Below are 24,307 nucleotides of genomic sequence, written 5' to 3'. Positions count from 1 at the left end.
TATCCCATACTAAACAGTCACTTTTTAAGGTCTGATATCTCAACCATCATTAGCTATATTATAATAATATACTTATAGAAGCTGTATATAGGCTTTCAGAACATGTTTTTCTACTTTATATAACTATAACTTATTTTAAGTGCTTGTAATATTAGTATAAAATAAATTACTAAAAAATACAATGTAATATATATTACCTCAAGATATATAAACTTATATCCTTTAAAATCTAAATACTGATATTAAATCTTACTTTAATATATTGTTGTATAAATATGAGTCACTTTAGATAAGGTGTGGTTGAGATACTGGACCTAAAATAGTGACTGTTTAATATGGGATACGGAGGTGGCCCGCTCACCAGTGAAATACGTTATGTAACGACGACTGAACTTTACACATTTTTATCCCGCACTGTCTCTTTCAAACCACTTACCAACTAATTAATACTACCTAGTCATGGCTGCTGGATCTAGAAATTAAGGAATAGATATGTAACTAGAGATAGTATCTTCTATCTATATAAGATCAGCAGTAGTTACCTTGACTAAAAGTGGTATTCAAGACTATGTAGTATATAAAATATATATAATAACGGGTCTAAAAGTAGTTTAGAAGTAGTTATGAAGCACTTATAAACTACTTACGTTCCTGTAATTGTATCTTTCTCTCCATAAGATCCAGTTCTAGCTTCTTATTTTAAAGCTGTTATAGGTGGATTTCTTCTTCTTGCTTTTTAAGATTTACTAATCATTATTGTTGCCCATTGAAAGGTCCTGAGAGTGCAGAGTATCCATGATTTTAAGTACTTAGTAACTGATTTTTAACTGCTTAGTACTATTGTGGCGCCACACCTTCTGCAGTAGCAGATGTATCACCAGTTTTGCGATCTACCTGTCCGCCGCCCAATCCACGTCTACACCTACGGACCACCAGCCGTGCTGCCCCCCTTTGTCCGACTCGCCACGCGCGGCCTCATCAAAACCATCGTCAATGGGTCCGACCAAATTGACGCAATTGGTTCGTTTGGTTGGCGTTTCTGGGGTAAAAGAGGCTAAGTTTATACCGAGGTTTAGAAAAATAGGCTAGCTCTAGATGCTAGACTAGGATAGTGGCTGCCTGGTTGGATTTGCCGAATTTGCACCGAATTTGGCTTTGTATCCATAGATGTGCTAACTAAGGGATTTTTGAACAATGAGATATTTTGTTTCAAGACCGGGGGGCTTGACGCATTAGACAAGACGCATTAGACAGCAAGGCCAACTACGATTGTATCTTTCTCTCCATTATACATTTCACATCCAATTGTCTTTTCGCCGTCCCCAATCTTGCCAATTGCAGGAAGGCTGTCCAAATGCTCGTGTTGCTACCCTGCCCCCAATTGACCAGTTTGCTCATAGGTCTAATTGTCAGGCTTCGATACTAGGACAAGGCCGCGGCCAAGGTCCGCGAAAGGCCAAGCCATTGGGTTGCACCCTCACTCTAAGAAACCCCGAGATTCTTCCACAGCTAATTGAATGGTTTTAAGCTGGTCGGACTTTCGGCCTTCATTCTTTCACGCTAAGTTCGGGATTCTCCCAAACAACATTACAGGCACGCACGTCTAACTACTTCATTAGACTACTTAGGTCGCCGAAGGGTTTGATAACATCTAGTCTTAGAAAAGACGATCGTAAACCAACGAAAAGGCCCCCAAATATTGCTTTCTTTGCGCTTCCTAGACTCTTGGGTTTGCCTCTTCTCCGCCTCCAGGACCCCGAGATGGATCTATCGGGTCGATCCGAATAGTGACCCCTTGAACGACGCATTACGCACACCCATGGGAAGTTCTGCTTTGCCTACGACAGCAATCTGCCGATTAGAAGTCACGCTGGAGGTGACCACGAGGCTGTACACCGGCTTCAATGTTACTGTTGAGCATACGATCTTCGAACCCTGCAATGAAGTCCGGGCAATGAATCAACACGCAACACTGCCCGGTGATCAAGTTCTATAAGGTCAATAGGTTGCATGACATCATTTGGACATATTCGTCCACAGACTTACTATAACAATAGATATCCATACTCAAATGTTCTCCAGATTACCGACTTCGTTGATGATTAAGAGTAATAAGAGACTAATATACCAGGTGTTTGTCCCACAACGTGACTTGGCTTGGCAAAACACTATAAGGTGGCCGTTTCCCTGTGACGGTGCTGGCCCTCTCACTGGTCAGTTCAGGACCTTCTGGTATATAGACTTCTGGCTGGCTTCCCCCCGTCCTTCTCCCTGTCCTCCCACCTCTGGTCAGCGTCTGTCCTACATACAGTGTTATACAGGCACCATCCTGGACCGTGTCCCGTATCCCCATGTCTGCCGGCTGCCGGGATGATTGGTTGATTTTGCTTGGGGGGACACTTACGAGAAAAAAGAGGAGAAAAAGAAGGGGAAGGGAAGAAGGAGAGAAGGGAAAGAGGAGAGAGGAGAAAGGAAAGAGTGTGTGTAGAATAAACATGCATTCTGCGCACAGCTCCTCCTCCCCCACTGTCTAGTATATTGCGATCTGTGTATAATTATATAATATAATAAAATCCCTGTGTGACGGTCGGTCCGCTCCTATTGACTGCCTTAACATGGTCTTCTTCTTGAGCTGTTCTATAAAACTCCCCATAACGTGAGATATCTATATTAAACATCACTGGATGCCCCATTCGGCTTCTCTTCCCCGTATGTCCATCTGCTCTGGCTGCTTGCGTCTATGGGAGCATGTTCGGTACAGGACCTGTGGAATCTGCCGACAGCCTCGACCCCAAACAACCCCCGTTGCTCTCACACCAGTCCAGTGTCAACGTCCGCTGAATATTCCGATACCAGAGACTCAACCAATGCTTCCTTGGCAGATAACCATGCGCCTGCCGGATACTGTCTCTCTGCCAGTCGGTCGCTGCGGGAGTACCACAGCTGCCGTTGATTGAGTCAGTCCGGCAGGTTATTTGCTCACAGTGTGAACAACCCTGGCTGTCAGCAGCAGCACATCAGATATGCTATTGCTGCCGTGCCAGAGCCGCTGTTGTTACAAGAGATCCATCCCGCACAATACCCAGACTGAATCTCAGTTGGTGGGATCAGCTGGCAGCCATGGCTGTAACTCCTTTTCCCAGGGCTGGTTTAGGATCTGCCCTTCTGTAGTACTACTCTTTTATTTACAGAGTAAGATAGCTGGTACTGCAGCCAGGGGCATTATCATTTACTGTATCTACTATTCTCTGATAATCTTTTAAACTCACTCCTGTAGCGGTATAAAGATCAGCTCTCTTGTATAAGTTATTAAAGTAATAATCTCTTTGCTTTTTCTGTAACTAGATCCATCGGCTGCTTTGTACTGTTTCAGGAACTTGCAAATATTGTCCTGGAGGACCGTGTCTATCACCGCCTGTTAGATATGACGAATAAGGACTATGGTATATACTAGTTCTATATAATAAGGCAGCGTGGGCCGAGCGGGCCTTGAAGTAGTCTATTATATAAGATATTATAAATACTGTGTAGCAGTATCTAGAATATGTTAATCTATTTATTTACTCTCTGTGCCATGCTGTGAATTAGGTGAGGGCTAAGGCTATATCGCTCAAGCACTGAATAGTGTAATAGTCTATACTTCTACCTGGATAGAGACAGACGGCATCCCCTTCTATCTATAGGTAGCTGAAGCAGGTCCCTACCACCAGAAGACCAGGTCAGGGTAGTGCCACGCACTTCTTCCACTCTTTTCCAGTATATATTGTTCTGATTTGTTACTTCAAGCATATATTTAGCTAGTTCCTAGCGGGATTTTATTTAGGTAGCACGTCCGGTTGCCCCTAGGGAGGCCGCGTGATCCGCCGAGTGACGTTAAATAGTAACCAAACCAAACCAAACCAAAGCCTGAAGACTTTTTGAACCATTAGATAGAGAAACAAAAAGACAACAAGTGATAAACGGTTGTCCACGGAATAGAGAGCCTATCGAGATGTCATCCGCTCCTCAGTAGGCTTTGGCATATCACGTCATATCGCGAGTTATATCTCCCTATAGGTGTCGCCGATTTTCTCGAACTATGAGCCAAAGGGCAAAGCCAGCTTTCTCATGCACTGGATCAAAAGCAATACCATATTGAAAGTCTGTAAGGTGTACGAACTCACACCCATTCGCATGTGCCGATCTGCGACCACTTACGCCTAGTTTTATATATATTCTGGCGTCTTTAGTTTATACTTTTTGAGTTCCTGCAAGACCTCAAAATAGTACTTAACAGAAGAAACCTTCGGAAGGTAGGTATATCTTGCAGTGCTCATAGTGTCAAACTTGTGTGGCAAGACCCTTTCCTCATTCCTGCCTGACCTACAACACCGATGCATATCAGCATAAACAGCCTTCAACTTCTCTTACGTGCTACTATCACTACTTCTATAATTTGCGGCAGATAGAGCTTGACTTTCCTTTTTTTTCCCCCTGGATTGAAGTAAACACAGTCCAAATTCACTAAGTCAGCGTTATCGGTAGAGAGATCCATCCCACCTAAGTTGGCCTCGAGCCGAATTGCCTGTAGCTATATTGGATATATGCAGCTGCACGGCTCGCGCGGAGCATCTTTCCGTAATAGATAAATAACAAATTACCCATGAGGCAAGCAGTGACAATCAAGCCAAACGTCACATAGAACCATGTCAATCCCACCTTATTGTACCAGGGTTGAAGGGCGAAGACAAAAATTGTTGAGATGAGATTGCGGATGAAAGTGACAGCAACGAGTGAGTCAGCGATGATCTAATATAGGTATGGAGCGTTAGCAGGTCTTCCATAAATCCGATCAAGCGTATCCCCACCTCAGTGTACGAGTCAGTAAGATACGTCAGTGCAGCACTACTAGCCGGCAAACTACCCACAGATGTGACACCCAAGCCAAACGCCGGCAGAAGCCAGTGAGAGCCGTTGTTTAGCCCAATACCAAATATGAATAGGCCTGCCGGGACTAACGGGGTAAAGGCGAGAGCCAACCAAAGTCGCATCTCTGGCTCGAAGACACCGCCGTTTCTCTTCGCGAGGAAGAGAGCAATCCAGTCACTTAGAGGTCCAGAAATTAGAGCTCCTAAGGCAGTTCCAATGAATAGGGGCAGTCCCATCAACCCAATCTGGGATGCATTGAAACTGTACGGCGGCAGCGTCATCACTGATGAAAGTGTTGTCACCGGGACTGTCATGCAGGCGGTCATCAGTCCAAAGACGAGGGCCATGAAAAAGACACCTGGAAAGCTGAACAGAATGAGGAATGGCTGGTAGCAGTGCTTTGCTACCGCAGAGAATGGCAGTGGAGAGTTAGTCCACAGTGCTAGTTTCTGCCTGTAGCTCTTCACCGGGATTGAGTGGTTAACCTCAACGGCCTCATAGGAGGGACCATCTTGTGTCGATCTTGACTCTTCTAACGCCGATGGCTCGGTATTCTTTTTGATAGGCATTGGTTTAGAGCCATTCTGATCAGAGGCCGGGATACCATCAATGTAGGATGGTTCAAACATAGTCTCCTCATAGAGAAAAACAAACGCAACAAGGCCCACGCCAAAGAATATAGCCAGCCACCACCAAACCCATCGCCATCCCTGAGTCTGGGTGATGAAGCCACCGGCAAGAGGCGCCAGTGTTGCCCCAACAGTCATGCTAAATATATAGACAGTGCTGGCCAGACCTCGCTGATGAACAAAGTAGATATCAGCAACGGTCATCTGGACTAGAACTTCAGCGAGTGCTCCAACGATGCAGTTGAGAATATTGACCAGTATCAGATCGGCAACCGTTTGCATCTTCCCAGACCAGATGCTGATTCCGCATTGGAAAGCGGTGCTGAATATGTAGATCGGTCGGCGTCCGTACTTCAGGGCAAATGGTATGAGGAAGAGACCTCCAATGCAAAGCGAACCGCATCCTGCTGCGTAACTGTAGTTTAATAAGGCGTAGCTGAAGCCGAGTTCTAGGTTAACGGGACCCCAGGTTACTGTTGCTATGTTGATACTTCGGATCGGTTAGCCTTAAGGGGGTTGTGTGACTGGATTTAGGAGACATACAGTGCGAGCACCATCACGACATAGTAGCACACTAGGCCGAAGTTGAGATTTTTGCGCCATAGTGGCCAGTTCTGGTTGTAAGCCAATTCGTCAACACTGCGAAGAAAAGATTGCTACATAGGACAAGCACCCACCAGTGGATCATTGGGATCTCTGGTAGGCTTTGGCTGCAGGATCACTTCAGCAGTATCACCTGTCCGTGAGAGATCTATTCGCTGGTCTTAGCTTTTGTGTATTAATAGGACGAATAAAAAAGGGGTTGAGGAGGGGAGGGGGATGTCACCCTCAAGCCGCACGGTCCCAGGAGGCCATTCTGGATCCAGAGATGACAGGCTGGGAGACATAACTTAAGAAGTGGATATAAGATGTACGTTGAGGCAAAAAGTGAAATATGACAGTCTAAGCCTGAAGTCTGGACCCGTGGCTTCTGAGGGCTGGCATCGAACTTGTTATATCAATTTTATTAGGCTATGTGAAATTTCTGAAACTTGGAAGGATAATATAACTGTCTCTTATCACGTTGATAACCGAAGTTGGCGTTCTGCGGCGATTCACAATCAAAAATAGTGGCGAAATGTGGAATGCCCTATTTCTGGAAGAGAAAGTTCGTATGTCCAATAGATGTCAGCAGATTAGCCAGCTTATCTCTTTCTATTGATCTCCAATGCGGGGGATCCTTAATGATAACCTCGCAAACATGGAGCACACAAACTCGCTTATCCTGCCAGGCGTTGACTAGATGCCGGACCGTCTGCTGGGATCCAATGAACATCACGGACTATAATCTCTCTATTGGCCAGTAACTGTGAATCTATAAGCTTTCATGTCTACGTAACATACGAAGACGCTGACTTAAAACTTAAATGCTACACTTATCTTTGGAATACGAAGTCAAATTCGGTAAGTCCAACCAGGCAGTCACTATTTCAGTCTATAGCATCTAGAGCTAGCTGGCCTATTTTTCTAAACCTCAGAATAACGTTTAGCCTCTTTTGCTCCGGAAAATATCCGCCAAACGAACCAATGGCATCGATTTTATGCCACTCCACTCGGCATCAACGGAGCGGGTTTATTTTACAACCAATTAAAGCTCAATTTATCGGCCGTTCCCCCTTCTATCCTTTCATCATTACATTATTCCGACCTTTTTTTCTTGTTATATCTCCCGTGTACACCTTCAGATTGCGAGTGAAGCTGCGCGGAACTCCTTCAAGGGAAATTGTGTTTCCCATATAAATATCAACTTGTAAAGATTCGACCCATTCTGCCACTGTATAGCGAATCACGGTTAAAGCGAGAGCTTTTTTTAATTGAAACTGTGGTTGCAGTCCCGAAGGCCGAACCGCTTTCGGAACTCGTTCCACCCTTTCTTTTACGGCCCCGAACTTCTTTCCTTTTTTCCCCTTCGACTCTGGCTCAACATAATTCATAATTTCCGAACCCTTCAGCAAACCCCGATTACTTGCCTATCCCTTCATCCCCCATGGCGCAGAACGAAGACTGGGTTTCCGAGATGAAGACGTGCAAATCCTGCGACCAATGTAGAAGCCGGAAAGTCCGTTGCATCAGTATGTTGTCCACCACCCACTCGGTATCAGGGGTACGATCCTGAAGGTAATGGTCGCGAATGTTTAGTGCCGCCCGGCCAACAGCTCCAATGCACTCACTGCATCGTAAGATGGTGATTATTCAAACATATCATATCGGCCACTGATCTCTAACTCGGCGCTCTATGACTCGTCTCTCTAGAAGCGGAATGATGCCTGCCATTTCACTCAGACCAAGCGTATCCCCCAGATGAAGCGTAAGAGAAGGAAACATGGCGTGGAAAGCACACGTACGTATCCGCAACCAGGAAAACCTCATCGCGAGTGACGGTCGAGATCCTAAACCCGCATTTATGTAGATGCGACGGCCGGTCAGAACCATACACCGCACTTAGAGCCAACAAACGAGGGGATTCGCAGTCAACTGACCGTCCCGCCGGTATTACTGGACCAGATGTTGGAAAACCATAGTAGTTGTGGAATGCTTCGGGATAGCTTTGCCTTGCTGAGGGTCAGTGGCGAACTTTCCCGTTCTATCATTGATCTGAACCTGACCAATCACCATCCCTAGCTAGACACCCGACCATGACGGTATGCGCCATGTCCTACAGAACAACCCCGCCCTCTGACAGTTCGTTGCATTGCAGTGACAAGTTCTAGCCTAGCCTTTTTTTCCGAGAGTCGAATCCACTCCTTATCCGAGCGACTGGGGAATAACCGGCTTAACGAACTGGTCGAGACTATCGAATCGGTCATCCGATCGCGGCTTCTCGCCCAAGGCCCATCCTCGATATCGCCCGTCACATTCAGAAAGCCGTCTGATATCGAGCAAATCCCGATAGACAAGGTCAGGTTATACGTAGACTGTGAGTGGAATCCTTGAAAGCCGCGCAGGTCGCTCGTTGACAACCGATGATAATCAATACATAGCTTACTTCCAACAACTACATCCAATTTACCCCTTCCTCGATCGCAAGGAGTTCGAGGAGAAGGTGCTTGGGTCTAATCGGTCTGAACTCTTGAGTTCCAGCTGTGCGTTCTCTGCTCTGTATCACTCTGTCCTGGCTCTCGGATGCCAGTACCAGGAAGGCGGAGCGTTTGATCCGGGGAGTGGTAGTGCATGGAAGCTGTTCCAGGTGTCGCTGGGTCTTGTGTCGGAGATATTGATCCCGAGGGAAGCCTTGATGAGTCTGCAGGTAAGTCGTCTGGAGGTGGAGGGGGGGGGGGGGGGGGGAGATGATATTTGGATCTGGCTAACAACAGACCATTAGGCCCTGGTAGCTATGGTATGTGGGCGACCATCCTGAGAAAACTGGTCATGTAATGTAATGAGAGTCGCTAATCCGTAGAGTCGTGGCATTTTAGTCAATATTCGCCATGAATACCTGCTGTCTGCAGATTGACGAAATATTGCTTATGGAAGCCTCTCGAATGGCCCAATACCTTGGATACCACAGGGCACTAGGTAGCGGGGACCAACGATACAAAACCACATGCCACCGGACCTTCTGGGTGATATACTACATGGAGAAGCATCTGTGTTTCCAGCGCCAATCCGCCTCAGTAAGTGACACGAAGCGGAGACCATCCCCCAGGCCTTGGCGACAGCTGGAATAACATTGACCTCTTACCAGATGATACCGGATTACGACATTGGGTGTCCCATCCCCGACGTCCCGGAATCCGTCTTCGGGGGTTATAACTGGTTCCTGTCGGCCATAGGCTTCGGGCGCATTCTCTCACAAGCCTATACGTCTCTCTTCTCGGTGAGCGCTGCAATACAACCGACGGAGGCGTACCATATCGCGATCAAAGAGATTGAGGCCCGATTAGAACGATGGCGTATGGCAGTACCTATAGACTTCCGACCAGGGATGCCATTGCAGGAACAGAATGTGCCTGCTTCTTCTTCCTTTTCCGAACCGAGCTTAAAGATGATCGTGCTTCAGACCAGCTTCTCCTACTATGGATTGATTATCGCACTGGCGAGGCTTAAGATACACATAGGTAGACAATCACATTCCCAACAACAGGAAACGAGCAAGCGACTGCTGATGGATACAGCAAGAGCTATCGTGGAGGAAAGCAAGAATGTCAACGTGGCTGCTCACACGCCAAATTTGTAAGCAGCAGCAATACATCTAGGATATCACGGGATGCGTGGTTTTCTGTAGCCATCACTGACCTCTGAGATAGCATTTTGGCCGTGTTTCCTCTCGCCGCATTATTTATCTTGTTTGATTTCGTCGTCCATAACCCAACGCATCCAGAAACGCGAAACAATCTCTCCCTCTTGGACGTAGCGGCCGGTCACTTCAGTCTGTTAGATTACAAGTCTGGAGGGTTCCTGCCGGCATCGCTTATTACCGAATTCGCATATATTGCACGGCAGTATGTCAAGGACTTTAGCAGCAATCAACAACAACAACAGCAGCAACAACAGCAGCAACAACAGCAACAGCAGCAACCGCAGCAACAGCAACAACCACAACAACCGCAACAACCGCAACAACAATACCCTAGCGAACTAGGCCCGTCGATGACAGGATCCACATTGGCTAACACCGAGGTTTGTTACCATCCTGGGTCTTATAATCGCGATCCGTCCTTGTCTGACCTTGATCAGATCTCTACGCAGTTGAATCAACCGAATAGCAACTATTCTAATGTCGAGTTGCAGCCTGACATCATGGAGTCCTGGGAACAAAGGGACTATCTGTATTATCCCATAACACCGGACACGACTGTTAATGGCATGGTTGAGAATCCAATGACGGCTTCACGTAGTATTAACAGCTTGTTTGGGTTTGTGGTACCGAGGTTTGGACATGGTCAATAGGGACTATCAAGATAAATCTCTCAGGGAGAAATATATTCAAAAGTAATTCACCTAGCAACTGCTCCAGAAAAGACCGCTCTATAAAACAATGCTAAAAAAAGAATGCTACTATTAATATGGCATCAGAAAACAGCAGAAAATCATACAACGCCCATCTAGAAAATTTCTGTAATATAGCGCTCCTCAGACAGCGTCCCCAGCATTTTCTCTAACATGGCCTTGACCTCCTTGGCCATACCCCCAGAACCGCAGACATAGATAATCGCATCCAGGGCCCACAGATTCTTAATTGCTTCAGCTTCCTTCACTAACCGGTGTTGCACATACCGGCATCCCTGGGCCAGGTAGTTATCTGGAGCTTTACTGTACGCCCTCCGGACCTTGACCACGCCGGCGGATTCAAACCCGAATAATTCCTCGCGGTAAAGGTCATCCTGGTGGGGCCCACGACAGCCAAAGAACAATATCGCCTCTGCGAGTGGTTTTCCTTATTGTTGTAAGACCATTTGGTCTTGGATAAAGCTGCGGAAGGGGGCGAGGCCACTCCCCGCACAGATCATGATGATCAGCTTGCTAGACAGGACCGTTGGGAGATAGAAAGCGTTTTTGGCTGGCCGCGGAGATATATATAGAATGGACCCTACGGTGAGCGAGGCGAGATAGTTCGATCTGACGCCCAGATACCGGCCATTGCCATTCCACGCTGGCTCGTTGACGACAGAGAATGTGAGGGAACTGTATGAGGACTTAAAGGAGGGTGCCATGGAAAGGGAGTACGTGCGGACACGTAACATGGGGAGCATGGAGTTAAATGTGGCTAGAGGAAGTGGGATGGAGTGGAACTGCTTGAGAAGATCCAGGACCGAGACTCGCTTATTTCGGATGAGTAAATCATAGTGATCGTGGAAATGGAGTAACTTTTGTTTGTCTTCTTCTAGCGGTGCGGATGAGGCGAGTACTTTGATATTCTGTATATATTTCTGTTAGCTAATGTGCTTGGATTGGAGTTGCAGATAAATGCAAGAGATTCCTGTGGACGTACATTCCGCGTTGCAAGTTGGGACAGCTCTAGATACGAGCTGAATAGCTCAGTTGCCGATACAGGTGTGGCGTAGGGAAGACCGAGTACGTTTGAATGAATTGATCGTGATGCTATGGTCCGGTACGAGATGGAATCGGGCCAGGACTCTTGAGACCGTGCTGGGCGGGTTGACCGGGAGGACATTGAGATGATCGCCGGGGCGTATGGTGGTTTCGCTCGGGAGGCAGAATTCTACATGACGCTTTTCCGGCGTCCCGGGAGAGGTTAGGATCCGGACGTCGGTCACAGTCGCCTCGATGCAGCCCTGGTGCAAGCCCACTCTTGTAGGCTTGCTTAGGCTGATTTGGAGCTGGCTCGGATCGAGCGGTGCGGCGTTGTCGCTATTGGACAGGAGGAACGTCTCCCGGAGGGCGGGTTGTAAGCTGGTTTCTTCCCACGCTTCGAGATCCGAGAAGAGGTCGCTGACGGCAGCAGCGTGGCTCCAGCCTTTTGCATCAGATCGTCGATCAAGATCGGGATGCGATAGAATGTTTTGGTCCAGCCTTGGTGGCCGCAGCCGAAGACTGCGTAGGAGACGCCCTGGAGCAACGAGCAGTTGCCGCTTTCAAGCCAGGTGACAAACTTCCTTGCATCATCTGTCGGCTGACCGTCGTAGGTGGTGGTTACGATGATCACCGGTTGATCTTTCGGTAGATTGTTGACCGCACTGTCAAGTGAGGCCGGTTTCTGATCAGTAAACCCGTGGGCCATCATAGTAAATGCCAGCCGATGGGCGAGAGCTTTGCACGTTCCACTGTTAGAGCTGCAAAAGAAAGAAATCGGCTGCCCTCCTGCCACGTTCTGATTATTTCCATTCCTAGCAAGAGTGGGCGATGCCGGGCTTGTGGTAGCACTCAACGACCTACTGCGCCGGGATAGCTCCGTGGCACTCTGGCCGCGACGCAATGTCACTCGAACTCGGAAACTGTCAGGCTTTATAGTGAGAGTCTCTTTGATGCGCAGTTCGTAGGACAGGTCATCTGCCACGAAATCAAATGTTTGAAGGACTAAGGCAACCACCAGTTGGGCCTCCTACCAAGCAAAGGCCCTGCCAATGCAGCCGCGTTCGCCATTGCCAAAAGGCTTCCACGAGTTGGATGGGAGCTTGGAGAAGTTCTCTTCCAGCATGCGTTCCGGGTGGAACTCATCTGCGTCAGGCCCAAAAACGTTCTGGTCTCTTAGACAGACAGGCAAGAGCAGGTTGACAGACTGTCCAGGACTGATCACCCATTTGCCGCCAAGCACCTCCGGCTTCTTTGGGGTGACAGCGAATGCCGGGGCGGTGGGCATCATGCAGACTTTCCTTCATGATAGCATCAATATAGGGAAGCTTTGCGAGATGCTGCACTGTGATTGGAGCCTCGCCGATGACTTCGTCGATTTCATTCTGGGCTCGCTCCAAGACAGTTGGGTGTTTCAAAAGATAGTAGAATGTGAATTAGAGTAGACCGGAGGTAGTCTCATGGCCCGTGATCAGAAAGGTAATGATGTTGTTGATAATTAAGTCATCGCTCATGCCTTCACCGGTGACTGGGTATTGTCCGTTCAGCAGCGTATTCAGCAGGTCCTCTACCGGCTCCGGCTTATTTTTGCGCTCTTGGATGATGTTGCGGGCTATATTCCTCATAGCCTTGATGTTCTTGGACGTGCGCCTCTGTGCCTTGACACACATGGTATTTGCAATCCCGGGAAGCGTGGACTAAAGGTCAGCTTCTTTTAGCAAGTATAACATGGAATTCATGAACGGGTGCATATTTTCATTTTTGTAAAAGCTATTTAGGCGGAAGTTCATCGTACAGAGGCAGATGGTGTCTAATGTGAGGCGTGTAAAGTCATCGCAGATATTGATACTGGTCGAACTGCCCTGGCGGGCCCTGCATACCAGTCAGCCCCTTTTTTTTTGGTTCTCATTCCCTAGCGTGAAAAACTACTCAGTAATCTTTACCATTTAAGACACAACTGTTGTGCGACGTCACTCATATCCTCGAACATGTCCCGGATCCGTAGCGGACTAAAGGCGGGCATCAAAATCCGATGGGCAATATCACAGCCACATTCTCCATGATAGGCTGTGAAGAGGCCATCGTGGGCCACCATTCGTAGCTTCTCGACTCCCGCGATGACGGCCTTGTGGAAGCGGCTTTCGTCACAGAGCTCATCAACCAGGGCCTGGCTAGTCGCAAAGATCAGCTTGTCGCCATTAATGGTGATTTGGAATAGAGGTCCTGGGTTGGTTGGTTAGCGATGGCTCTTCCTACACATCCGACCAGACAGTGAAGTTTACGAATTCATCGGCCATTTTGATAATGGACTGTAAGCCATGCTCGAGGTCGATATCGAACAGATTTCCCACCACCGGTAGAGCTAAATGTACGCCCAGCTAGTAAAGGCATCAGTCGATTTGGATGATAGTGCTCGTTACGTTTGGGTCCAGGAATGGCTTCCCTGTCTTGCATCGCTTTCGACTAGATAGTGGTTATGATTGACGCGGTGAATAAATGAATTAGAAGGCTGAGGAGTATATAATATGATCTCTCTTTATACCTCGTAGCGCCTCCAGCAATTTAGAACAGTCTCATAAAATAAGCCATCTCAGGTGACCGTCAGTCAATAGACTCCGAAGTATGGCGTGCTTAATCAATAGATCTACCGGGGCTCGGGGCTCGGTATACCCAACATATAACTAAATCCACACTCGGGGGTATCGCCAAGATTTCTATCTCCTTTATCATCTCGGAGTTAATTTCCATCTTATAGAGGCCTATCTCTTTTACTGGATAGATAAAGTAGTGTCATACTATGGTTTTCTTCAATATTGCACGATTGTGTTGTTTAGTGGAGCTGGATATAGTAAGAATAGTAATATAAGAGGAACGTAACTGGCTAGTACAGAAATAGTATATAAAGAGTGTTCGACTATATTTGGTATTTAAGTAAGTGTTACCGGAGCCTCATTTGGCGTCTTCATCCTCAGCGGTATCTACAGCCTCCCCATCGATTACTACCAGTGTCTCTTCCTCCTGCAGCTGCTGGGTAAATCGCACTCTCCTCCAGTAATGTCGTTCTCGTCTCAGGTCCAGCCGAACGCAGATCACTGTTAACAGTACCCAGATCCCGGCCCAAATGGCAGGCACCGACCAGCCAAGCTGCAACGGGTCGCCCCATAATGTCAGTCCCACAGCTCGCACTTAGGTGGTTAGACACACATACCGTATAAGCCAGCTCGCTGTCCGCAATAACTATCCCCGCCAGCGTCCCCCCCGCCACCACCACTTGAGGTACCGCCCATAGCATTGTCACTCGGTGCAGCATCTCGCGAAAGGGCGGACTAGTCTTGTACCGCTGATCCAGGCGGGTTCGGAATTCGGTCCCTCCTTTACCGTCCACCGCGACAATGTCTTCCAGCAGCGGATAGATTGCGGGACGCATTGGGTCACCTTTCGGGATTGAGGAGATACGGAATGGGGCTGGCTTCTTCAAGACGTATAGGACCTCGAATACCAGCATTTCGAGGGCGAAGATAAAGAAAATTGAAGGAACAGGCATTGCTAGCATACGCATTATAGGTGGCTCGGGGATGGTTCCGATACCGAGTTCGGCGATGATAATAACCCAGGCGACGAGGATGTTCCACTGGGCAAAATCAAACTACAGGGATTGGGTTAGAGATAATACTCACCGGCAGAGTATGAAGAAGAAGAAGAAGAAGAACAGAATGAGGAGAGATTCTACATCGTAGCGGCCAGCATTGGAAAGGCGACACGTGGAACCTTTCCGCCACAGATACCACGATCTCTGCAACGACTCGGTCACGAACGTACCGAACAAGGTCAAGGTCAAGACACTGAAAACTATAAAAAAAAATAGGCAGTTAGATCTCAACAGAGCAAGGACTGGGGCCGGGCGTACTTGTCGTTTTGGACCATGTTGTGAGCCTTGTTAGGAGGTAGTAGAGCCCGATTGGCAAGACGACCGAGTCGGACAAAACTAGCAGCCAAAAAGTAAGGATACACAGTTTTCGTTCCGCTAGGCTGTAGTTCAACGGCAGAGGCTCTGTGAATTGCTGGGAATCGGACATCTTGTTTTGCAAATGAATATACAGAGAAGGAAAGTGATAACAGAACCAGGTAGAGTACCATATGCAGTTATACTGATAGCATCCGTACTCTACCCTAGTATGCGTACTCTACCCAGGCAATTTAACTCCGCTACATCATCCATGTGGAAAATAGTCTTCAAATTCTGTTTCAGCTTTGCGACATGTTCTAAATTAAGAGGTAGGTTAAGAACAAAATGGCTGCCTGTTGAGTTTTCACCGAACACCGAGAAACGCTATCCCTAATTCCCGAAGACCGAAGTACAAATTCATTCAGATTCATGGAAGAAGTTATCATTCTAGAAGGGGTTGCGCCACTAAGGGTAGCTGGCCTGAGTATATACAGTCACATGACAAAAGTCTACGTAATTCCGCATCACGCGACGCGCTACCCAATATTATGCTTCATCTTTACAACCACCTGGATCATGCCTCGCACTCCTTTACGGTCTACTAGTTCTAATAGGACTAGTAGACATGAATTAGAACTATTTCAATGTGGGATTATAGTTGGTCGATTTCTTGCAGGCCAGAAAAAAGCCGATATTCAACGCGCAATGAATTTGCCATATATAACAATTCAAACCACTATTGAAATATATCAGACCTCTACTACTGGGACTAGCTTCCCTTGCTCCGGACAGCCAGAGATCCTTTCTGATACTGATAAGCGATATATTCTTTTACAAATTAAGCGAGATTTCTTTATAAAAACAGAAGATATCTGCAAATTACTTGACAAGCCTGTTTCTACACGCACTGTTGCGCGTATGTTAAAAGAATCTAGATATAGTCACTGGAGAGCGCAAAAAAGACCTTAATTAACTAAGAAAATAGTTAAACTATGCTATTAATGGGTATATACACACAAGGACTGGACATACAAGCAGTGAAGCAAGATTATTTAGAGTGATAAATATTCTGTTAAGCTTGGCAAAGGAAAGAAAAATCAATAGATATAGCGGCTTAACTACCTTAATAAAAAATAGAAAAAAAAGTATATTATTCTATATATAAAAGGTAGAGGAATCTCTATTATGATTTAGGCAGTAATCTGGAGTGGTAGTTGTACAGAAATTTACTGAATAAGTAAAGATGAGGAATCTGCTTGAGGAGGATATTCTTCACGCTTCTATTTAGAAATTATTGAAGATTATCTACCTGCTATATAGGAACCTGGTATGGAATTTATACAAGATAATGCTCCTATTTATATAGCCAATATTATTAAGAATTGGTTTAATAAGAATAGTATTTCTCTTGTTAACTGGCCTCCATACTTACCCGATCTGAACCCTATTGAGTATGGCTGGGCTAAGCTAAAAGAGCGTATCTATATGCTTTATCCAGACCTTGAATTATTTAATAGAACCAAAAGCCAATTGAAAGAGCAATTTTATAAGGCTATTAAGAATATATAGAAGAGCTTAGGAGAGGATTATTTTGATTCCTTAATAAGGTCTATAAAGAGCCGTGTGAATGCAGTTTTAGAGACAAAGGGATAGTATACACGCTACTAGTATAAAAAAAAATATATACAATTCTTTATATACAATATAGCTATTATATATTTGAATATCTTATAAAAATATTAATGTCTGGTGGTTTTATGTGAGATTATGATGTTCCGATTATTATATATATTTTGGTGGTTGCGGGAAATTACGTAGACTTTTGTCCAAGAACTATAAATCTAATCGGCGCGCCGACGAAAGGTCGGAACAAAGAAACAACGACCACAGTTTTATATCTACAAAGTCTCGCGTGGATGTATTGAGATCTCACTAGCAACAGCTATCATGGCAGAGAGCACGCTTCCAACTAAAATCCCCAACTCCAATCATACTGATCTTCCTTTAGTGTCAAACGAGAGGACGACGATGTCAATCGAACAATTCGCAAACCGGCAAGCCGCGTGTCCCGACGCACCTTGACCTCAGCAGTAACTAAGTCTCGCAACGATGTTTTCCATCCACTTCCCGATTCAGATCTTGACTCACAATCCTCTACCTTTGACACTCGGGCTTGGGTGAAAGCGCTCGTGCGATACGAGAGTGAGCATCTCGAGTCAGGACGGCGCCGGAAGTCCGGCGCCTCCTTCCGTAATCTCGATCTATACGGCTTCGGCATGCCTACTGACTATCAAAAGAGTGTTGGAAACAGCATCCTTTTATTGCTGACACAGTGGTGTAAAAAGTGGATTGATATCCTCCATGACTTAAAGGGCCTAGTCAATGCCAGCGAGATGCTGTTGGTGCCTGGGCCTCCGGGCTCGGGGTGCTCGACCCTGCTGAAAACGATCGCTGGGCGCATGGAAGGTTTATTTTTACGCGTTGACTGAAATCAGACTGGGGCGCTCCGTTACCATTGTGGGCGTCCTTTACCAAAGGAGAACCATACGGCGCCCGGACTTTGCCCCAAGTGAAAGGAGACTTAGCAACAGGGTCGACGTGACCGTACAGGACATCCGCGATGGAGATACCAAACCCCTGGCCTGGAAAACCGCCCCAGAGAATACTGGTGACATTGGGGTGATCATACCATTAACTGATCAAGACCGGTCCAACAAAGTGGATGATGGCAACGCTATTGTTCGAGTTATTAGCTGCGGTTTTGGCCACATTATCACCGTTTTCCCACAGAGTGATGTTGTTGCGATCGCCCTCATTTCCATCTACACTAAGAGAGCCTTCTCCTGCGTCGGCATTCGCGAAGACGAAAGATATGCTGGCTGGACGGGCAGCCGTAGCAATCTTGTCGAGACCCCAACTGTCAGCCACGGCGAAAGGACTGCCCCGGCCCTGAAGGACTTCATTCTGAATCGCCTGCTCCGTAGTCACGAGGTATGGAAAGTTCGCAGTACCACTACCTTAGCCCATGGCAAGGGTGCCGTCATCGCACCCATGGTCATCACAGCCGGTAGCACCCCATGCGTTGGAGCCCGCATCGTCTCCCAAAAGAGCGACTAATTTTTCCTTGCAACTCAAGGGCAAGGCACCCTTGTTCTTCAGCAGAATGGTGCTCACCGCACCAACGCGACGGATCTGCTCGGCATGACCGCACTGTATATCCAACGAGTTCATTAACCCTTTCATAAGCACTTTCCGAAACATGGAAATGCGCGAAATCATAATCGTCCCTGGCCCAAGAGCTAAATTTGGGAGGGATATACTTCTTGTCGCGGCCAACCTCGTGGTAATCGCCCATGATACGGACGGCCATGTCATCGACGCTTCATTGGGGGGTTGTGCCGTTAAGGACACCGACCGTTAAGTTAGCACCCCAGAAAGACATGCCACTATCAAAGGTAGCATCACCGGGCATCTACATGTCCTGATCAGCCAAAGCAGCGCCTGCACCACTGTGATGAGCCGTCAAATGGCTCACAACAAAGCCTTGGAATCCCAGTTCCGCCTTCAAAAGTTTGTTCAGAGTTTCGCTATTTTCGTAACCATAGCTGCTGTTAATTTAGTCATAAGAGTACATAATAGCACTGACTACAGCGCGTCCTGCATCCGCGAAGGGCCAAAGGTACAATTTTATGCATAGTCATGTCATCAACGCTGGAACTGACAGTCGCTTACGTTGAATCCATACCCAGCAGTTTCAAGTTATTGGCGGAAATGCTCTTGCTCGTTCAAGATATAATGTTTAGCCGTGGCGATGACACCAGCACCTTGAATATCTTTAACCGTCTATGCAAACAGAACACGGGTGAGGCTAGATCTAGAGAGAACCCTTCCCAGTTTCGACATCCGTCCAGATGAAGCACTGAGAGGGGGCCGGCAGCACTGCCCAGTTGAACGGCAATGCCCTTGTCATTGAATTACCTCCCCCATTGCCTGACTACGGAGGTAGGCGAGTGTCTTGTCCCAGGTGGCAGCAACATTGACACCCGTGGGAAAGGCTGAGTTGTAGTCCGCTGCGCAAATATAGTAAGCAATACGTTGAGTAGAAAAGGGGAAGTCGAAACCATGCATACCGAAACGGATTGCAAGAGGGCTATCCTGCAAGCACAGGCTAGGAATGCCCAGTCTGTAAAGCCCTCAGTTAGCCTTCCCTAAAGAACGAATGTCATAATGGAAATATACTCAGCCGGCGATACTGCCAAGTATAGGTATGTTAGCCAACAGAGTCCTGCACAAGCTACAGCACACACAAACGTACCGCGTTCCAGTCGTTAAGTTGATTTTCTCTGTCAATGACATCTGGGACGCAATGTCCACAGCGCGTTTGTACATTTCCGCCTATTCACATTGACCATTAGCCCATGGGGAAGGATAGAAATGAGGGGAGTATGCAAGATCATCCTACGAAGATAAAGTTGTTAAAGAGCTGATCCAACTGAGTAGTAGAGCACCGCATGGGATAGTGATACGTACCTTGGCATTGACTACACAGGCAGCGGCCAACGCGGCCACCTCAAAACAAAGCGAGCTTCATGATTATGTGGATGGCCACTAGCCGAAACAGACAATGGATACCAGGTGGCCACACAAAGCTCACCAAGAATGACTAAGGAGTGAGAGAAGAGCACCGACAGTGGAGGGGAGCAAGCTGATAAAAATAACAATGAGCATTGCAACGAGGGATCAACTGACGCCACCAACAATGGGTAAATTAAGTACGACGGATGATGTGTCCCTTGCTTGCTATTTAGGCATGGTTACCCACCAGCCGTACTAAAGCAAGCTGTCACGCATGCAGGAAGACCTGCTGTTTGTTGGGTTATCGGTATGGGGGCTCCAGACGGAGCGACACGAGTAAAACAAATTCCATCAACAAATGTGAAGAGGTGGGAGGTACAATGGATTCCTTGAAAGGCAAATAGAAGGACAATTTAGCAAGGGAACCAATAAGCATGACGCAGAGTGAAGAGCAATCATGATCCGATTCGACACCCTCTAGGCTAACGGTGAACACGACCCAGAGGCTTCCCCTTGCTTAGGGTACCTGTGTTGTCCGTCAGGGCACACTTTTACTTAGCATGAGGAGCCATTGCTTGAGAGAAGTTCATCAAGTGGCCTAGTGAAGGGGTTTCGAAATTGCGCTTGCCCCGAACCTAGATGGACCACCACCTGATTAACAATCCCCTACTATTATTAATTTAAATCGGTGGTGAATTTGAAATCGCAATAAATCTATTCTTCGAGAGAAAGATCATGGATGAGAATATACTAGTGGTAAATGGATGTTTATCCGTACATCATAGATCCAAAAACAACTCAAACAGAAATATAAAGATATGCTCTGACTCTCAGAGCACTAACACGGTAGCCAGGCATTATTACGGCTCAATTTTCGCAATCAGCAATACAGAGATGATTGCTTTTAGCTTTCCTTCGTCCGATGAAAGGCCGACCCAATTGAACCATGCTCATCCGGATCGAATTGCATTGCACGTGGAGTTACGAGGGTCAAGATCCGCAACCCTTGTAATCAACAATACGAGCACATTCACCTACCACGGAAAGAGATCCATTTCGGTTCCCGAGATAACCTACTACGTCAGGATTCTATGGGTGTGGGATGAGACCAACCAGAACCAGAACCAGTATCTCTCATGCACAAAAGCTTTCCAGCCAAAGCCCTTAGACTTGTTTCGCAGGCCAAGTGGCTTAGGAAGAGTCCAAGGTTTACGATCTATGATGGAACTTTGTCCATGATTTACCGGATATCAGTAACCATGACCACTGTCACTATGCTTGCACTCAGCTCTGCTCCCGTTAGAAGTCTATATGACGTTATACTCCATCCATAACTACAAAAACGGGTTCGTGAGACAGGCGGAATGAAACCTGCCGTATTCCCAAGACACCTAATTTGACATATTCAAGACGCTGGAGGCGAGTTTAGGCCTGTCCTTTTTTGGATGTCCTCAGGAATTAACTGTTCCCTTCTACGAAGAATAACGAACTCTTAAGTCTATTAGACCGTCTCTCCCGTACGTGCAGTGAGGATATAGCAGAGCCATGCCCGGTGTCAAGCTATCAGGGGCAGGATGTCTATAAAGCTCATTCCCTACTCGAGTGTAATCTCCCTCCGTAGAAAAGGGGTGCTAAGAACGTCAGAGGCGCAAAGTGGAATAAACTGGATTGTTCACTATCTACGTCTGCTCCAGAAGAGTAGGGCCCATGTTAATAGGTCCGTCTATCCAGCTAGTCATTGAAAATCCAAGCCCGTGCTCACCCAACGCTCCGGACCGAAGGCACAAAATTTACCGGTCGGGTTTGGAGATATACCAAGACTATGCCTCCATTGCCCAGTACCCCTATGGCCTTAGTAGACACTGGCAGTCCAGTTGGACACAGTGAACTTTGCGGGACCCCCGGTGAATGGCTCTGTTCCGAACTGAAGATCTATTCGTCATGTTTGTTAGTGACATTTCCACTGCAAGAAGCATGCGGGTCGAAAGTTCTCTTACTAATCAGGTACTTGGTGGCGGAGGGGAAGCTTTGCGTGCTGGAGAGATAGTCGAAAAAAGCTTTGAGATCCCCTTTGTAGTTGTTGATCGGGTTCACTGGCACGAAGCTGTACGTTTTCTGCTCGGCACCGGCCTGGATGCTGGTGCCATACCACACCTCCCAGGACCTCCCTCCCACCGTGGTCATGTTAATCTGCTTACCAATGGGCTGGATTGTGCCGTAACGAGCAAGCCTAGCATGTGGCCCAACGCCGGCAGTGTCAGTTTCAAGCTCTTTCCGGGAAGACGATAGATCTAATCAATCAACCTAGGAAAGCTTCGTTCATACATACCAAACCACCAGTTCATAATCACCGCTGGATGTGGCATGGTCCACGTTTGCCGCGGTAAATATATCATACGCGACATCAGCATCGACATTGGTGTTATCCTACGTCCATTCCACCCCGGTGGGAATGCTTCGCACATCGTTCACGAGCTTCTTCTCGAAGTCCACGCCTGAGTTAGAGTAGCTCTTCACTGTTCCCTTACCGCCGTTCCAGGTCCAAGTAGTGTGCCACGACGCACCCGCGCTGGAGAGGCTGTCAATGTACACGCACTGGGAGCCGGTGCCTTGGTATTCTTCCCACAAGTTGTTGTTCACCGAGTATGGGGGGCTTCTAGCACTGTCGTACTTATCACAGAGCTCCTGGCCCATAACGGTAGCCGCAAGCGTAACAAGTCCCACGAAGAGCTTCATGTCAGGCAACGGAGGCGAGAGGACCTTGGTCAATAGAATATTGAAGGGGATAAGGGGACCGTGGTTTGGATGGAAGGCGAAAACTGAACCAACGATGCTCACCCCTGTTATTATGGCCGTCTGTCTTCCTTGGCCTGGTGCAACATCGTCTGGCGGGAGATATCCATTACCCCGTCAGATATAAACACCACATAGCGTCTGGATTGGCGATGAGATATACCTCTTTCAGCAACTTGTAGGGGCCGAACCCACGCTTGTGTTCTGGGTTTTTACTCCCCGTGATAAACGGGTAATCCGAACAGGTTTAGGCCTCGCCAGAACCCGCGGGTTACCGTTGCGGGTTACCCAAAACTCGCAAATTTGAGGGTTCCGGGCTGGGATCAATAACCCGCCGGCGGGTTGTAGGTGATCTTTGCGGGCTACCCGAGGGTTATCAAACATGACAAACATATATTATGAAAATTTCGCTATATTTTACCTATATAAAAGCCCTTTTTCTCAAAGTATTTTTAGTATATATCTATTTATATGGAAAGTATATATAGCTATTAATCTATTAAGTTTATTAAATAATAAAAAATGGTGTTGCTCTCATATATTAAAATATATATATATAATGACAAAATATATAATTACAGATAAAATCCCCAATAATAACTTATCTTCTTTTACATATATATATACTAAACAGTATATTTACACCATATATCTTATGTTTAACAAGGAGATACCTAAGAAAAATAACCAAAGCTAAGGTGTATTTAGTAACAGTATAATATTATACTACTGACTTATCAAGTTATCTACCCTATTTTAGGAAAGGTGCAGGAGATTTATGCAAAACGGGTTATATGCAGGTAAGCCGCGGGTCACCCATTCGGGGTTAAGGGTCGGGTGAGGGTTAATTTTTTCAACCCGCAAATCTGCGGGTTAGGGTAACGGGTTGGCAACTCCAACCCGTTTGCGGGTTATGGCGAGGCCTAAACAGGTTGCGGGGTCCGCCATATATTAAGCAATTAAAATAAGTACTAATTGATTCAACGTCCTATTTTCTATGATATATTGAATGGTCATATAATTTAGTGGTGTTTGAATATATGGAAGTATAAGATAACTATTTTTAGTTAGGTGGTGCGGCTCCCCGTACGAAATTGAAACAAGTCGGTGTGGAAAAAGAGTAGGTACTATGTAGATCGGCCGGTCAATTATCGGAAATATTTGAGTACTGTACCGAAAATGGGGCATTCTTCACTGGATGTTTGTCATAATAGCGAAGAGGCTGAGACTTAGACCGTGGACGTGTTGTAGACCATGCAACCTGCTTGAGAAGACAATGTACATGTTGAATTCTCTATATAGCCATTAGCCTGCACTGGAAATGTCAGGTTTGCTCTCTTGAAAAATTTCTCGTTCACTCTAGCAGGAATATCAGCCGTGCATACTGTGCTAATCTTTGAGATTGTGATAATTAATAGTACAACTGGGAGCTCAAAACTTGGCT

General features: G+C 46.7%; 7 protein-coding genes across 7 annotated transcripts; 2 read left to right on the top strand and 5 right to left on the bottom strand.

Annotated features, from left to right (window-relative positions):
* Positions 1-4,539: 4,539 nt before the first annotated feature.
* BDW43DRAFT_316614 (major facilitator superfamily domain-containing protein) lies at positions 4,540-6,424 on the bottom strand (the record flags this gene model as incomplete). The annotated part of the gene is made up of 5 exons (XM_032048340.1): positions 4,540-4,788; positions 4,848-6,027; positions 6,081-6,151; positions 6,215-6,288; positions 6,364-6,424. 5 exons carry the CDS (start codon positions 6,422-6,424, stop codon positions 4,540-4,542), a joined length of 1,635 nt encoding a protein of 544 aa, XP_031894548.1.
* A 1,139-nt stretch (positions 6,425-7,563) lies between these two features.
* Positions 7,564-10,466, top strand: BDW43DRAFT_316613 (Zn(II)2Cys6 transcription factor; the record flags this gene model as incomplete). Its single annotated transcript, XM_032048339.1, has 12 exons — positions 7,564-7,648; positions 7,716-7,753; positions 7,830-7,917; positions 7,987-8,138; positions 8,203-8,218; positions 8,275-8,493; positions 8,558-8,823; positions 8,899-8,913; positions 8,993-9,190; positions 9,262-9,749; positions 9,824-10,196; positions 10,254-10,466. The coding sequence occupies 12 exons, from the start codon at positions 7,564-7,566 to the stop codon at positions 10,464-10,466; spliced, it is 2,151 nt and encodes a 716-aa protein (XP_031894547.1).
* Positions 10,467-10,621: 155 nt separating this feature from the next.
* On the bottom strand, positions 10,622-14,003 carry BDW43DRAFT_323559 (uncharacterized protein; the record flags this gene model as incomplete). Its single annotated transcript, XM_032049771.1, has 12 exons — positions 10,622-10,936; positions 10,970-11,434; positions 11,509-11,534; positions 11,596-11,930; positions 11,975-12,579; positions 12,715-12,801; positions 12,896-12,939; positions 12,997-13,161; positions 13,345-13,421; positions 13,493-13,737; positions 13,832-13,911; positions 13,970-14,003. 12 exons carry the CDS (start codon positions 14,001-14,003, stop codon positions 10,622-10,624), a joined length of 2,478 nt encoding a protein of 825 aa, XP_031894546.1.
* A 495-nt stretch (positions 14,004-14,498) lies between these two features.
* Positions 14,499-15,625, bottom strand: BDW43DRAFT_316610 (uncharacterized protein; the record flags this gene model as incomplete). The annotated part of the gene is made up of 4 exons (XM_032048338.1): positions 14,499-14,693; positions 14,758-15,195; positions 15,280-15,398; positions 15,457-15,625. The coding sequence occupies 4 exons, from the start codon at positions 15,623-15,625 to the stop codon at positions 14,499-14,501; spliced, it is 921 nt and encodes a 306-aa protein (XP_031894545.1).
* A 1,612-nt stretch (positions 15,626-17,237) lies between these two features.
* On the top strand, positions 17,238-18,612 carry BDW43DRAFT_316609 (uncharacterized protein; the record flags this gene model as incomplete). Its single annotated transcript, XM_032048337.1, has 3 exons — positions 17,238-17,254; positions 17,504-17,920; positions 17,991-18,612. 3 exons carry the CDS (start codon positions 17,238-17,240, stop codon positions 18,610-18,612), a joined length of 1,056 nt encoding a protein of 351 aa, XP_031894544.1.
* A 642-nt stretch (positions 18,613-19,254) lies between these two features.
* BDW43DRAFT_316608 (glycoside hydrolase superfamily) lies at positions 19,255-20,008 on the bottom strand (the record flags this gene model as incomplete). Its single annotated transcript, XM_032048336.1, has 6 exons — positions 19,255-19,338; positions 19,474-19,565; positions 19,626-19,678; positions 19,735-19,747; positions 19,803-19,890; positions 19,958-20,008. 6 exons carry the CDS (start codon positions 20,006-20,008, stop codon positions 19,255-19,257), a joined length of 381 nt encoding a protein of 126 aa, XP_031894543.1.
* A 1,886-nt stretch (positions 20,009-21,894) lies between these two features.
* On the bottom strand, positions 21,895-23,153 carry BDW43DRAFT_323557 (concanavalin A-like lectin/glucanase domain-containing protein). The gene is made up of 3 exons (XM_032049770.1): positions 22,502-23,153; positions 22,068-22,300; positions 21,895-22,002 (listed from the first exon to the last, which is right to left on the bottom strand). The coding sequence occupies exons 1-3, from the start codon at positions 22,804-22,806 to the stop codon at positions 21,923-21,925; spliced, it is 618 nt and encodes a 205-aa protein (XP_031894542.1). The 5' UTR covers positions 22,807-23,153; the 3' UTR covers positions 21,895-21,922.
* Positions 23,154-24,307: the final 1,154 nt, after the last annotated feature.

The sequence above is a fragment of the Aspergillus alliaceus genome, assembly GCF_009176365.1.
Source record: "Aspergillus alliaceus strain CBS 536.65 unplaced genomic scaffold BDW43scaffold_78, whole genome shotgun sequence".
NCBI lineage: Eukaryota > Fungi > Ascomycota > Eurotiomycetes > Eurotiales > Aspergillaceae > Aspergillus > Aspergillus alliaceus.
Note: the sequence above shows the minus strand (reverse complement) of the source record. Positions and strands in the feature narration are given on the sequence as shown.